We start from the raw sequence: 16,689 nt of genomic DNA on the forward strand, positions 1-16,689 counted from the left end.
ACTCCTGGCTTCCGTCCCCAGTAACAAAAACTGTAAGGAATCCCACGAAAACCATGCTGGACACGGGAAATCACATCAGGGAGTTTATTAAGCAAACAGAGTGTCTCCCTGCAGGGTAAGAGAGAAAATGAGAGGAAAAGAAAGGGAAAGAGAAAGGGCGCGGGCTAGAGAGAGAGTGGAAAATGAGGAGGAGAAAGAAAGCAAGTGTGTAGGAGAGAAAAGCAAGAGAAAAGATGGCGGGGTAGCTACCATGAAGCAGTTGAATTCCACCAGGCTAACAGAGGACCAATAACGGGAGAAGGATACTTGCAAGCTGATGAACCAGTAGCTAGCTAGAATGTTCACAGACTGACAGTAGTTGGGAGGCGGGGAAATGACTGCAATGGAAAGGGTGGGGAGAGCAGCTTTGTACATTACAAAAAAAAAAAAAAAACCAAAAACACACCCCATAGAAGTTCTAGAAAACAACCTTAAGGTCTGCTTCCTTAAATGACATACAATTGTCTATCATAATTTTATTTATTTATTTACTTACTTATTATTTACTTAGCAGAACTGGGGATTGAACCCAGAGGTGCTCTACCACTGAGTTACATCCCCAGTCCTTTTTATTTTGAGATAGAGTCTGGCTAAATTGCCAAGTCTGGCCTCCACCTGTGACTTCTCCTGCCTCAACCTCCAGAATAACATGTTACAAAAGTGTGCACCACCACACCCTTCTATAACCTTTTTAAGAAATGCATTGATTACTGACACATTCATACATTTTTTTTTAACTTTATTTTTTTTTTATTTTATTGTAAACAAATGGGATACATGTTGTTTCTCTGTTTGTACATGGCATAAAGGCATACCATTTGTGTAATCATAAATTTACATAGAGTAATGTTGTTTGATTCATTCTGTTATTTTTTCCCTTCCCCCCACCCCTCCCACCCCTCTTTTCCCTCTATACAGTGCTTCCTTCCTCCATACTTGCCCCCCTCCCTAACCCTAACTCTAACCCTAACACTAACCCTTCCCTCCCCCCATTATGTATCATCATCCACTTATTAGCGATATCATTCTTCCTTTGGCTTTTTGAGATTGGCTTATCTCACTTAGCATGATATTCTCCAATTTCATCCATTTGCCTGCAAATGCCATAATTTTATCATTCTTTATGGCTGAGTAATATTCCATTGTATATATATACCACAGCTTTTTTATCCACTCATCAATTGAAGGGCATCTAGGTTGGTTCCACAGTCTGGCTATTGTGAATTGAGCAACTATGAACATTGATGTGGCTGTATCTCTGTAGTATGCTGATTTTAAGTCCTTTGGGTATAGGCCAAGGAGTGGGATAGCTGGGTCAAATGGAGGGTCTATTCCAAGTTTTCTAAGGAATCTCCACACTGTTTTCCAGAGTGGCTGCACTAATTTGCAGTCCCACCAGCAATGTATGAGTGTACCTTTCTCCCCACATCCTCGCCAACACCTGTTGTTGCTCGTATTCTTGATAATCGCCATTCTAATTGGGGTGAGATGGAATCTTAGGGTGGTTTTGATTTGCATCCATCTTCTAAGGTGTTCTTTAATTTCTTTCTTTAGTGTTGTATAGTTCACATTGTAGAGGTCTTTCACCTCTTTTGTGAGATTGATTCCCAAGTATTTTATTTTTTTCGATGCTATTGTGAATGGGATAATTTTCCTAATTTCTCTTTCTGAAGATTCATCACATGTATAAACATTCATACATTTTAATGGAAAAAAACTCAGTGCCAAGCAGGTTAAGTGCAGTTTCTCATTTTATTCCTATTAAAAATCTGTGAAGTGGTAATATCGGCTCTATGGTGTTGACCAAGATTAAAATCAATTTAGTTGAGAATGAAGAAAATTATATTTATTGGTGCCTAATTAGGAATGTGATCCAGGAACACACAGATTCAAATAGTTTTGAAAATGTTCTCAGAGAAAATTAAAGAAAAGAAAAAGATGTTCTCAGAGATTTTATAAAATAGCAGCGATATTTATAACTTTAAACCCAGGGATTTGGAAGGTACATCACTTGTTAATCAGGAATTGTGTTCCCAGCAGGCAAATGTTTCTAAGCTATGGATTGGCTGCAGACTGTCTCTGGGTATTCTGAGGGAAGAGAGACCCATTGCACAAAAGGTTAACAAAGATTTATTTATTTATTTATTATTTATTTAGTACTGGAGATTGAACCCAGAGGGGCTTAACCAGCTGGGCCACATCCCCAGTCCTTTATGTTTTTTGAGATAGGTTCTTTTAAATTGTTTAGGCCCTCACTAAATTCCTGAGGTTGATCTGGAACTTGGAATGCTCCTGGCTAGCTACCCCCCCCCCCCCCCCCCCAGTTGCTGGGATTTCAGGGGACTCCATTGCACCAGCACAAGAGATTTTTAACAATGTTTCAAAGGTCCATTTGCATCACCAGTGAGAAAGTCTGCAGCCTAATTCAAAGGTTCAGCTGCAGATATGTCTGAGATTTGATTAACAATGACCTCCCAACTCCATTTTAAGTGCCTTGAACCAGTGCTGGTGCAATTTTATTTTTATTTTTTCTTCTTGACGATGTTAAGGTAGAAAATCCTGTTTGTGCCCACTATGTGTGAGGTCCTGGATCCATTTCCAAAACAACCAGAAAAAAAAATGTCCTGTTGATTTGAACTTCAACATATATCCAGAACCTGTTCACTTCTGGCCACTTTATTTCCACCCAGGTCCCAGTTGCCATTGTTGGGAAAGAGGGTGACAAAATACAGTCTCTAGCTTCACTTGACTTAGTTGACTTAAAAATCACTAATTCTGGAGATCACACCAATGGGCAATACAATGTCTTCCATAGCTTTGCTGTCAGTACCCCCTTTTGAGATAGGAAAGGAAAGGCATTCAAGAACAGGGATGGGACTTTTGAACCAGGCAGTGGAAGTTGTCTCTCCATGCATGGAGAGACCACAACTTCCACTGCCTGGTTCAAAAGCTATTCCAGGAGCAGGACGTCACCCTGAGCAGGAGAGCAGAGATCGTGGGCAAGTTCTTCTTATTCTGTGTCAACATGACATATATCCCCTCTGAAACCCTCACTCCAGTGCAGAAGTATGGACTCACCTTGCTGATAACTACTGACCCTGAGCTCATCAAGTACCTCAACTGTGTGGTGGAACAGTTAAAAGACTGGCTGTACAATGCTCGGTTCAGAAGCTGGTGGTGGTCATCTTGAGCGTCAAAAACAGGGAGGTACTTGAAAAGTGGCTATTTGATATTGAGTGTGACTTGACTGCAAAAGACAACAGGTGTTGAAGTTTTCCTAATTTGATGTGGTTGGCAGGTTTTCTAGTCAACTCATACTAAATGACCTGAATCCAAGACCAGCCCTGAATGATGATTGGATGTCTAAACAAAATCAAGATATGTATTGTGCCCACTAGGTTTAGGTCCTAAGGGCACCTTTACTCATTTATTTTTTAATCTTTTGATGAATTACATATTTGATTTTTGGAAGTATTTGATCAAGTAAGTAATCTTACTTGCCAATGTTTTAAATCACTTGTTAAAACCTAAAATGAATTGATTGATTCTGTGTCTTTGATAGTGCTCCCAGAGAGAAGTCTCACAAAGCTATTCAGGATGAAAGCTGCTCAGTCTATCTGACAGATCATGGCAACGGTGATGTTTCTACCACCGTTGGAAGTTTCTTGTACATATGACACACCTTCACACTGAGTTTTGTTTTCAGGGGAATGACTGAGCTACTGCTTGCAGAATTGCCCCCTTATTAACTTTAAATGGTTTGTAATGTGTAATGTAAGCTGGGGAGCATCACAAGGCAACAGTTCCCTGGGTGTCTATGTGTATGTGTGGGCATGTATTCTGGAACACTGGGAAATGCCGAAGAAGCACGCAGACCCTCTTGAATGTTGCGGTGTGATTCCTCCAGTGCCCTTCTGTCTGCACATTGCCGTGTGCAGTGTGTGTCTTGTTTTTCAAGCCCAGTCGCTCCGTTTGGCAGAGGTCTGCCAGATGCCTCCTGGTTCCAGGCATATTTCTGGGCACTGGAACACTGCGGTGACACGGAGAAGTTAGCTCTCCTGTGGCTTATGTTTAGAAATTCTCATGTGATTATGAGCTTGTTGTATGTTCAATGATTTTTTGCAAAATTTAAAAGCCCTATATTTTTTATAAGGTAAAATAGAAGACTGTAATCTGTGCAGAAATCAATTTCCACTGAGGGAAATAAATGAGTGATTAGAGGCCATGCCAAACTATCTTTTCTAACAATGGATAGTTCAGAATGTAACCCTGTAAGAGAGAGAGGGAAGGTATTTTTACGTTGGAAAAATAGTGTATTTTAACACTCTTATCCCCAGTTTGGATTCATTTGATTTATACAAAGATTTGGATGTACCCAACAAATGGGAAGAGTAGGAACTACTACAGTTCATTGCTAATTCTAGGAAGTCCATCTTGGCTCATTTACTACCAAAATCCACAAAGTAAACAGCATGATGGCCTAAAAATTTCCTGTTAATGACTAAGGATGAGATGAGGAATTCTTTTTTTTTTTTTTTGGGTGCTGGGGATCAAACCCAGGGCCTTGTGCTTACAAGGCAAGCACTCTACCAACTGAGCTATCTCCCCATCCCCTATTATAATTCTTAAATGTGGTTTTCCTGTAACCAAGTCAACTGCAGTTGATGTGTTGTTTCATTGGTTAGTTTTTAGCTGGGGCGCCAGCACCATCCTGGATGAACTGTGCATTACTATTCCATGTTTGTACCCATGTGACCTGCCACAGGGTTCATGTAGTGAGTTCACTGCCCATTGTGCCAGAGCAGTCAGCAGATTTTGTCAGCATTGCAACATGAATTCCTTTGAACATGATAATGTAGATGGAAAGTCTTTTGCTACAAAGGTAATTACTCTTCTAACTTGTTTTGGTCATGTAACTTGACTCAATATAGGTAGAGAGACATTGGAATATAAAATAATATAGCAAAATAACTCTGAATATTCAGAATCTTTGTTCAGATCCTGAGAGTAATGAAAAACTGCTTTGATGAGTCCTTGACATTTATTATATTGTATAGTTACCACACAGAAAAAATGTTTATTATTTGTTTTTTTTTCTTTTTATTTGTTCTAATTAATTATACATGACAGTAGAATGCTTTTCAACTCATTGTACACAATTGGAACACAACTTCTCATTTCTCTGTACATGAGCAAAATCACACCATTTGTGCAATCATACATGTACACAGGGTAATAATGTCCATTTCATTCCACCATTTTTCCCACCCCCAGGTACCTTCCCCTCCCCTAATTCCCCTCTGCCCAATCCAAAGTTCCTCCATTCTTCCCTAACCCTCCCCAAATTATGGATCAGCATCCGCATATCAGAAAACATTTGGCCTTTGGTTTTTTGAGATTGGCTTATTTCGCTTAGCATGATATTCTCCTACTCCATCCATTTACTGCAAATGCCATAATTTTATTCTTCTTTATGTCTGAGTAGTATTCCATTGTGTATATGTACCGCATTTTCTTTATCCATTCATCTGTTGAAGGTCACCTATGTTGGTTCCATAGCTTGGCTATAGTGAATTGAGTTGCTATAAACATTGGTGTGGCTGCATCAATGCAGTATGCTGTTTTTAAGTCCTTGGGATAAAAACCTAGGAGTGGGATAGCTGGTCAAATGGTTTTTCCATTCCAAGTTTTCTAAAGAATCTCCATACTGCTTTCTAGAGTGATTGCACCAATTTGTAGTCCCACGACAATGTTTGAATGTACCTTTTCCACCACATCCTCATTAGCAATTATTGTTGCTTGTATTCTTGATAATTGCCATTCTGACTGGAGTGAGATGAAACCTTAAAGTAGTTTTGATTTGCATTTCTCTAATTGTTAGAGGTGTTGAATATTTTTTCATATATTTACTTATTGATTGTATATCTTCTTCTATGAAGTGTCTTTTCACTTCCTTAGTGCATTTATTGATTGGGTTTTTTTTTTTGGTGTTAAGTTTTTTGGATTCTTTATAAATTCTGGAGATTAGTACTCTCTGATGTGTGCGTGGTAAAGATTTTCTCCCATTCTGTAGGGTCTCTGTTCACGTTATTGATTGTTTCCTTTGCTGAAAAGAAAAATTTTAGTTTGAATCCATCCCATTTATTGATTCTTGATTCTATTTCTTATACTTTAGGAGTAGTGTTAAGGAAGTCAGATTCTAAGTTGACATGATGAAGATTTCGGCCTACTTCTGCTTCTATTAGGCACGGGATCTCTGATCTAATTCCTAGGTCCTTAATTCACTTTGAGTTGGGTTTTGTGCAGGATGAGAGATAGAAGTTTAATTTTATTTTGTTACATGTGGATTTCCAATTTTCCCAACACCATTTGTTGAAGAGGCTATCTTTCCTGCAATGTATGTTTTTGGTGCCTTTGTGTAGTATGAGATAAGTGTTATTTATGTGGGTTTTTTCTGTGTCTCCTATTCTGTACCACTGGTCTACTTGTCTATTTTGGTGCCAATACTATGCTGTTTTATAACTATAGCTCTGTAATATAGTTTAAAGTCTGGTATTTTGATGCCTCCTGCTTCACTCTTCTTGCTAAAGATTGCTTTGGCTATTGTGGGTCTCTTATTTTTCCAAATGAATTTTGTGATTTCTTTTTCAATTTCTATGAAGAAGGTCATTGGGATTTTAATAGGAATTGCATTAAATCTGTATAATGCTTTTGGTAGTATGACCATTTTGACAATATTAATTCTTCCCTCCAAGAACATAGGAGATCTTTCCATCTTCTAAGTTCTTCTGCGATTTCTTTCTTTAGTGTCCTATAATTTTCATTATAGAGATCATTCACATCTTTGTTAGGTTTATTCCCAAGTATTTTTTTAGGCTATTGCAAATGGGGTAGTTTTCCTAATTTCTCTTTCAGAGGATTCATCACTGATATATAAGAACACTATTGATTTATAGGTATTGATTTTTATATCCTGCTACTTTGTTGAACTTATTTACTAGCTCTAGAAGTTTTCTGGTGGAATATTTTGGATCTTCTACATATAGAATCATGTCATTTGCAAATAGTGACAGTTTGAGTTCTTCTTTTCGTATTCATAACTCTTTAATATTTTTTGTTTGTCTAGTTGCTCTGGTTAGAGTTTCCAGGACTATGTTGAATAGAATTGGCAAAAGAGGGCATCCCTGTCTTATTTCGGTTTTTAGAGGGAATGCTTTCAATTTTTCTCCATTTAGAATGATGTTAGTCTTGGGTTTAGCATAGATAGCTTTTACAATGTTGAGGTATGTTCCTACTATCCATAGTTTTCCTAGTGTTTTGAACATGAAGAGGTGCTGCACTTTGTCAAATACTTTTTCTGCACCTATTGAGATGATCACTTGATTCTTATCTTTAAGTCTGAAAGCACCCCAAAATCACTCCAGATGCAGGAACTCACACAAGAGATTTTATTAAGCAGATAAGCAGAGCATCTGCCCTGAGAGAGAGAGAATGGTGGGAGAGCTATTCTTGAGTAGTGAACTTTCACAGGCTAATAACAATCTGATCAATGACTGATGAGGAAGTTCTTGGGCTAACAATCTGAACCAATGACTAACGAGGAAGTCTGCAGGCTACCAATCTAGGTTGTAAAATGGTGTGTTGGGTGGCAGAAAAATGGCAGCAGGAAAATGGCAGAGGAGAGGTGACTGCAGCCTTGTTAACCAATTGTTCCTTCATTCCCCCATTTTTGTTTTTATGAGAAGATCCTTTTTGGGCGTATGAGGGAAGATCTAGCTTCAGTAACTGCTTCCTCCTGGGCATGAATGTAGAGCTGATTCAGGGGATGGAGATGTCATTGCAGCAGTTGGGGGTTGGGGACTGGATAGTTCTCCTGGGGAGTGCACTTCTAGCCAGGAACCGATTCTTCCTTTATGAGGTCCTGATGATCCTGTAATACAAGCTTATTAATAGTCTGATTAGAAAAAAAATTTTTTTAATCTGATTTTGTGCATATTTCAGTGTGCAGGGTCAAATGCCAGTATCATGGCAATTATAAGGAGTGAGGGACATAAATGGGAAAATAAGTTGCCATAGTTGGCCCAAAATGGGCCATGAGAATCCTCAGGTAAGTTTGTTTCTTCTCTTCTCCAAGTCCTCTTGCAGCTGTTTGATCTTGTCCTTAGCAACACCTGATTGGTTGACATAAAAGTAGCACTCTAACTGCGAGCTCTTTCCTTTTTCTAGTGAACCCACAGGGTGGCTTCCATTGGAAGATATGCACCTGGAAGCAAATTGAAAGAGAGGCACTCCTGATAATTTTGGGTGCTGTTGAAAGTCAAAGAGATGTTAAAGTCTAGGGCACTAGCCAGGAGATGAGAGAACCCTGCTCTCATGCACATCCAACATCTCTGTATCATAAGAGGGTTGGTTAAATTGAGTATGTGGTGTGTGCTGGTGAATATCTGTGTTAAGAGTAGATCCTCTGAGCATCAGCTGTGAACACATCTAAAATGGGTAAAACATCCCTGGGGACAGTAGCAGTAGGTCTTCCAGCAGTCCCATGGGCAATCTGGGAGGAAGGAAATGGCTGGCACCTGGACAGATCTGTTGGGAAAAAATCCAATAGGAAAATGGCAGACAGGGCTAATGGCAGGTGAGGCAAGAATGTAGCTTGTGGTCTAGTCCTCATGACTGGGTGTGGTTGCCTGGTGCCTCAGTGTTCTGGTCCTTGGCCTCCAGAACAGGAAGAAGGGTGGAGGGCTTGATGGCCTTCAGCTTGAGGTGGTCCCACTGGAGTGGCCAAGCATTGGTTGGAAGAAACTTGAAGGTTAGAAGCTGGAGAGTGGTTTGTGGATTAAGAGTAGAGCTTAACCCAAGAAATGTGTAGCCATCCTGGTAAACCTCTCACCTTGACAGCTGTTGGCTTAGCCAGGATCACTGTATGGGGTCCCTGCCATTTGGGAGATACAGGGGCTGTAGCCTCCTACAGAGGAGAGATAAGAACTTGGTCTCCTATTTGAAGAGATTGAGCCAGGGGGCCAGACAAGGGTGTAGACAGGGAGGAGTTGGAATGACCCCGTAGGAATGCCCAAATGTAGTTTAGGAGAGGAATGAATATACAGAAGGAAGAGGGAAAGGAAGGGACATTATCCCAGGGGGAAGGATGGGACGACCGTACATCAGTTCAAAAAGGGAGACATTGGGGGGTTTCTTTGGGAGTGAGTGAAGATGCAGAAGAGAAAGAGGCAGGAGTTTAACCCAGTCAAGGTGAAATTCTAAAGAAAGTTTGTTCATTCTACTTTACCCAATGACTTTGAGTGAAAGGCAGATGGGTTTTCAGTTTTGTTCTGTATTACTTCCTGAAATTTATCATAACTAATGATAATTTATCATAATTAATGGTGGCCTTTTGGAGACCTACAAAAATGTAAGTTTGGAACTCATCCCACCACAGATGCCAGTCCGCGTGTTATAGTCCCATTTGGGCTTCCTATCTGGTAGTGCTTCAGCCCCAATGGGGTGGGGTGGGGTCAATTGGTGAACCTCATCTGTATAATTGCATGTCTGTTCCCAGACTCTTTTGCTCTTCTCAGGGGTCAATGTGTTGGGCATGATCATATAAATGTCATGCCAGGTAAGATCATAAGACTGGGTAAGATACTGAAATTCCTTAATGAAGTTTGTGGAGTTGGAGGTGAAGAAGCCTAGCCGCTTCTCTATCTGGGAAAGATTGGAGAGTGAGAAAGGAGCATGGACTCTGATCACTCCCTCTGCACTGGCCACCTCCTGTAAGGGGGCTAGAACATGTACATGGGACCACGAGACAGGAGGACTGGGTGGGCTGGGTAGGAGGGGGTAGAAGCAGAAACAGAATGGGGCAAAGGAGATGGAGGAGCAGGGATCAGAGAGGCCTGTCCCACAGGGGACTGATATGGGGATGGTTTGTTAGCCAGGTCAAAGCCAGAGGAGGAGGAGGGATTAAGAGGGGGAGAAGAAGCCAAAAGGAGGTGTTCGGGTTTGCAGGAAGAGCAAAAATCAGGTTTAGTGCACAAGAAAGGGAAAGTTTGAAGATAAGAAATCTCTTTCCACTTGCCCACTTGCTCATAGAAGTCATATAAGTCCTGTAAAACATTGGGGGTCCAGGGTGCCATTAATAGGCCATTTTGTTTGATTATATAAAGTATATTATGGTCAAATATCATTACACAAGTGAATAAGTTTTGATGGTTTTAAGCCGGGTTTAAGATTGTCTAGTAGGCACACCAGTGGTGAATCTGTCAGAATGGAGGACATAGATCCCATGGGGGAGACTGATAAACAGCTGACTCAGCGTCCAAAGCATCCCAAGGTCACAGACTAGTTGGCTGGAGATGAGACGACAGCACAATGATGGGAGTTGTCACTCCCCGTCAGTGTGTGCTGGGCAAAAGCCGAGGGGATTGAGGACCTGGTGCCAGGAATTTCGAGAGGAAAAATAAAGAGGAGCCTCAACCCAGAGAGAGAATCTCTACCATAAATATCAGGGACCCACCTGTCAGATAAAGGTCAACTAAGGGGGCCAGCCATAACTGTAAAAGTCGTGGCTGGGGGAATCCCCACTCCTCAACCACCGCGAGGGTACCAGATGATCAACAGTCAGGTCTCAGGTCAGTAGAGGAGTGCTTAAGTTGACTTAGGGGGAGACTCCCAATCTGAAGGCCTGTGGTGGATGTGGAACTGAGCATCCGGGTGAATGGAAGGTGAGACCACCGTCTGGGCGTCTGGGGCTCAGATGGGATTCCACTCACCTAAGTGGTGGTAGGAGAGCCCGTCCAAGTCACAGCACCAATGAAATCACTCTGAAAATCACTCTGGATGCGGAAACTCACACAAGAGCTTTTATTAAGCAGATGAGCAGAGCATCTGCCCTGAAAGGTGAGAGAAAGAGAAAATGGTGGGGGAGCTATTCTTAAGTAGTGGAATTTCATGGGGTAATGACAATCTGACCAATGACTGATGAGGAAGTTTGCAGGCTAGCAATCTAGGTTGTAATATGGTGTTGGGGGGGAGGCAAAATGGCAGGGGGGTAGATCATATTTCTCTAGAAATTGTTTGGTTTTTAATATATAAAACTTGAACTCATGAAGCAATGGATAATTATACTCTTTAATTCTTACAATACAGAGCTCTGAAACAGTTCAAAAGGTTTATAAATCAAACTTTAAATGATAATGGTGAATAAAGTTAAATATGTATTTAAGAAAAAAAAAAGAGTATGAAAAGGACAGTAAAGGTCGATAAGAGGGCCAACAGTAGAACGGTCATTTAAACATGTCCCTACATGTTTAAAAAAAAAAAAAAAAACAGTTCCTGTTTCTAAAAGGGTATAAGTTTCTATCTCCCAAAGAGCAACTGCATAATCTGGGCAGTTCCCTCACACAAGACATTTGAAATATCAAGGACCCATCAAGAGGAGCTTATCAACTTCTCCTTATGTGCCTTTAAAAGACAGAATGCTGTTAAGACTTAAATAGCTGGGTGGATAAAGAGACTGTGGCATATATATATACAATGGAATATTACTCCGCCATGGAGAATGATAAAATTATGGCATTTGCAGGCAAATGGATGAAATTGGAGAATATCATGCTAAGTAAGATAAGCCAATCTCAAAAAACTAAAGGACGAATGATCTCGCTGATAAGCAGATGAGGACATATAATGAGAGGTGGGAGGGGTTAGCGTTAGGGTTAGGGTTTGGTTTAGGGTTTGGGATAAGGAGGGTGGTAAGAATGGAGGAAGGAAGGACTGTATAGAGGGAAAAGAGGGGTGGGAGGGGTGAGGGGGAAGGGAAAAAATAACGGAATGAATCAAACATTACCCTATGTAAATTTATGATTACACAAATGGTATGCCTTGACTCCATGTACAAATAGAGAAACAACATGTATCCCATTTGTTTACAATTAAAAAAAAAAAGAAAAAGAAAAAAAAGAGTAAAATCTTTGACTATGTAAAAGTGGAATAAAAATTAAAATTAAGAAAAAAAAAAAAGACTTAAATAGCACTCTTGCCCCTCCCAGGAGCACTGTGCTGGGAATTCTTTCTTTCACTTTTTTTTTTTTTTTTGATCTGGTGGTTGCTTTACCCCATTCTCCAGTCCTTTTTTTTTTTTTTTTTTTTTTTTTGAGACAGGTTCTCATTAACTTGCTTAGGGCCTCACTAAATTGTTGAGGCTGGCCTTAAAGTTACAATCCTCCATCCTCAGCCTCCTGAGCTCCTGGGATTACTGGCATACACCACCACCCCCAGCTCACCTTTCTCTTTAGTAAAATTCCTCTCACTTGCTCATCTCTGCATTGTCAGGGTTCATTCTTCAACTCAGTAGAACGCAAACCCAATTCTGACTCCTGCTGGTAATAGTTTGACATGTGGGTTATGATAATAACATTTGCCTAGGTTTCTCTTCAGGGGTTTGAAGGCCACTTTTGCTGAAAACACTGACTCTTCACTTAGGCCTACAGACATTTGTTGGGTGACTGAAATGGGATGACAATGTTGCCAAAAGTTCAATCCTTGTCCCTGATGCCAATCTAATAATGAGGACATGCTTATGAGAAAAATGAAAAAGGAGTTTATTGCTTTGCTAGCAAAGGAGAAACACAGGGGAGAAGAAGAAAAAGAAACACAATCAGCCCCTAAACTTCCCTGATTACATGGAGTGAGGCATTATAACCTCTATACCTACTGTGGTCTAAACTCTGGCTGTTTGAAATTACTGTGGTAAACATTGCACAAAGTATATACTTTAAATATTACAATGTTTACTTGTCATTTATATCTCTATAGAGCTGAAAGTAAATAAAGAGGATTCTGGCTGTTTTGAAATTATATACCTTGATACTTGTATTTAAAGTATGAAGCTGGATTTGGTGACACAGGCCTGTAGTCCCAACTATTTTAGAGATTGAGAAGTGAGGATTGCTTGAGGCCAGCCTTGGCAGCATAAAAGGACCCTGTCTCCTAAAAGAATAAATAAATAAAGTACAGTTGTGAGCAGGCACAAAATTCTTTAAATTTCTAAATAACATGAAACACACAAAAATGGAATTTTTTATCACAAAAATAATTTGCAATTAGTAAGTGCCAAGAAATATTGGATTTAATTTTACCAGTAGCTATGATGGTATAGATTAATAAAGTGAAGTCTAGAGAATAATCTTACAAAGATCCTCCTACATGTCATACTCAAACCCTGTGTGCCATATTACAGTGCAGAAATGTGTTCTGAATTGGTTCCCATTCTTGTCTCGCTTTTATGTTTGTGTGTGTGTGTATGCATGTGTATGTTGCTTGGGGATCAAACGCAGGGCATTGTACATATTAAGTACATGTACTGCCACTGAGCTACACCCCTTACCCATTTTGTTTCACTTTATTATTATTATTAATAATATCAGCATACAGTAATTATACACATCAATGAGTTTCACTGGGACATTTCCATACAAACATAATAATATGCTTTGTACCACCCTTTCAACTAAATCCTAACTACCCTTTCTTCCCCTTCTTTAATAGGCCTCCTTCTATTTTCATATCTTTTTACAATTGTATTTTCTTTTACATTCCACATATAAGATTTTAAAAAATACAATAATTGTCCTTCCAAAGCTGGCTTATTTCACTTAACATGGCAATCTCCAGTTCTGTCAATTTTCCTGAAGATGGCATGATTTCATTCTTTATGACTACATAATACTCTGTTGTATATATTATCCATTTACTGTTGATGGGCACCTAGGTTAATTCTGTAACTTGGCCATTGTATAGTGTCACCATAAACATGTGTATGTAAGTACTCTTTTGTATGCAGACTTTGATTCTATCAGATATACCCAGGAATGGCACAGCTAGAATATGTAGATCATTTTTAATGTTTTGAGGAATCTTCATGCCATTTTCCCCAAAGAACTTTACTAATTTACAAATGGTGCTGGGAAACTGGATTCCACCTGTAGAAGACTGAAACTAGGTCCCTCTCACCCTGTACAAAAAAGGGGGAAAAGTCAAAGTGGATCAAAGACCTGAAACTTCGAAACTACTAGAGGAAAACATAGGGGAAAACTTTAAGATACTGGTTCAGGCAATGACTTCCTGAATAGGATCTCCATATCTCAGTAAGTAATAACAGGAATTGACAAGTGGGATTATAGCAAATTGAAAAATTTATGCAGACCAAAGGAAATAACTGAGAGATATCCTACAGAATGGCAGAAAATCTTGTACAATTGTTCATCTGACAGAGGGTCAATATCCAGAATATATAAAGAATTAAAAAAATTAGCATCAAAAGAACAAATAACCTGATAAATTAATGAACAAATGAGTTAAATGGATATTTCTCAAAAGAAGTACAGATCCCACTGATGCAGGAGGTTGAGGCAGGAGGATACTAAATTCAAGGCCAGTCTGAGCAATTTAGCCAGACCCTATCTCAAAATAAACAATAAAAAGAGACTGGGGATGTAACTCAGTGGTAGGGCATCCCTGGTTTAATCCCTTATACTATACACACAAAATAAGAATTCTGGTACTGTTGCTGAAAGCTCAGTCCTTGTCCCCAGTGCTAATCCAAGAAGAATATAAGACTTTGAGAAAGAAAGGAAAAGAAGTTTAATTTGCTAGCAAAGAAGAAACACCCAGGCCTCCTGGTGCTGAGCTTCCCGGAGGGGGGCTGTGCAGAGAGCTTTTAAAGAGGTGATTCAAAGGCTTACATTCCAGGTGCGCCTTGTGAGGGGTATGAATTCACCTGTGGCCCTGAGAAAGTCATTTCTTAGAACTTCTGGTGACAGGACAGTTCAGGGTCGAATTAGTTTATCTCTGTCCTGTGTATTTAAGGACAGATAACTGGGCCTAGCATGGGAAGTAATCTTCTTTCCCCCAAGGTTAGGGATTGGGAGAGGGGGAAGAGAAAAGGAGAAAAATATGTCAGTTTTAAAATAAAATAAGCTGAGTGGCAGAGCAGCAAGAGTTATGTTTGAAGCATAAAGTGAACCCTTATTACAGTGTGTAGGGGGAACTCATACACTATTGGTTCACAATTTTATTTTATTTTTTCTACCATAGTAGGGATCAAAGCCAGACCTCACACATGCCATGCAACACTCTACCACTTTATTTTATTTTGAATGAGGGTCTCACTAATTTGCCCAGTCTGGCCTCAAACATGCATCTGCCTTGGCATCTCCTGTAGTTGGGGTTACAAGTATTCTTCACCACCACTGTTGGCTGTTGGTTCATTTTTAAAATGAAATTCAGAAGCAAGGCTGACCTACCAACCTTACTGGCCACCTAAACAATGTATCTGCTGGTCTCGAAATTTATGGTGGGCTTTAATTCCTGGAAATAGTGGTGCTTGTGGGGAACGGGGGGGGTTCATTGTGAAGCTAATCAAGTACCATCTGTGACCCTGTCATTTTCCTTCCAAGCATCCTACATGTTAGCAGATTACTTAGTTCACAGTCTTGCCCCAAACTGCCAGGGAGCCAGTGAGGGCAGAGAGGAAGAATGGGAGTGACAGGGAAGCAGAAGAAGGGACAGACCAAGAAGGGAAGCCCCAAGAGGGAGGGACAAGTGCCTACACTCTCCACCTCCCCAGCATCTTCCTCAGTGCCCTGGTAACCTCCCTGTTCCTCAGGCTGTAGATGAGTGGGTTTAGCATTGGAGTGAGAATGGTGTAGAAGATGGAGGTGGCCCTGTCTCCCGCTAGTGTCCGAGTGGAGGCCCTTTGCATATAGCTAAATATGGCTCCACTGTAGTAGAGGCCCACCACAGCCAGGTGAGAAGAGCAAGTGGTCAGAGCCTTCTGCTTCCCCTCGGTGGAAGGCATCCTAATCACAGCCGTGAGGACCTGGGCATAGGAAGCCACAATGACTCCAAGGGGCAGCAGCAGGATGACCACACAGCATGCGTAGATGAGGTCCTCAAAGAGTGAGGTGTCGGCACAGGAGAGACGCAGAAGGGCAGGGACCTCACAGAAAAAGTGGTCCACCTCCAGAGAGGCACAGTAGGGGAAGCTGAAGACTGTCCCAACATCAATCACACTGTCAGACACTCCCCCTATCCAGGATGCCATGGCCAGGAGATAGCAGGTCTTCCAGCTCATGAGCACAGAGTACCGTAGGGGGTGGCAGATCGCTACATACCGGTCGTAGGCCATGACTGCCAAAAGGAAGCACTCAGCTCCTCCTACCATGACCACTAGGAAGATCTGAGCTGCACAACCTCCCCAAGAGATGAACGTATGGCCTGAGAGAAAGTTGGCTGCCATCTTGGGCACCACAGCACAAACCATGGTCAAGTCCATGATGGAGAGCTGACTGAGGAAAAAGTACATAGGTGTATGCAGGTGCCTGTCACCCTGGATGAGCAGAAGGAGAAGGATGTTGCCAGTCAGGGCAGCAGCAAAGGCCAAAAGGACCAGGGAAAAGAGGAAGAAGTCATATGATGAGTGGCTGAGCAGACCTCTAAGGATGAAGTTTGATAGGAAGGTGTGGTTCCAGATCTCCATGGCCATGACCCTAAGAAACAGACAAAAAGAAAAAATAAAATTATTTTCCTGCCATCTCCATGGAGCCAGGAAATAAACTCATTTTTTCCAAAAGATAGACCCTGCATGTGAGAGTG

General features: G+C 40.8%; 1 protein-coding gene across 1 annotated transcript in view; it reads right to left on the reverse strand.

Annotated features, from left to right (window-relative positions):
* Positions 1–15,640: 15,640 nt before the first annotated feature.
* The window catches only part of LOC306664283 (uncharacterized protein), a gene marked incomplete at both ends in the record, with an annotated part of 36,242 nt that continues 35,193 nt past the window's right edge, over positions 15,641–16,689 (reverse strand). Inside the window, one exon of the mRNA XM_079145127.1 lies at positions 15,641–16,583. Within this exon, the coding sequence (XP_079001253.1) occupies positions 15,641–16,583 (943 nt within the window). The remainder of the gene's footprint in view (positions 16,584–16,689) is intronic.

Source organism: Sciurus vulgaris (genome assembly GCF_902686455.1).
Source record: "Sciurus vulgaris genome assembly, chromosome: 6".
NCBI classification, from domain to species: domain Eukaryota; kingdom Metazoa; phylum Chordata; class Mammalia; order Rodentia; family Sciuridae; genus Sciurus; species Sciurus vulgaris.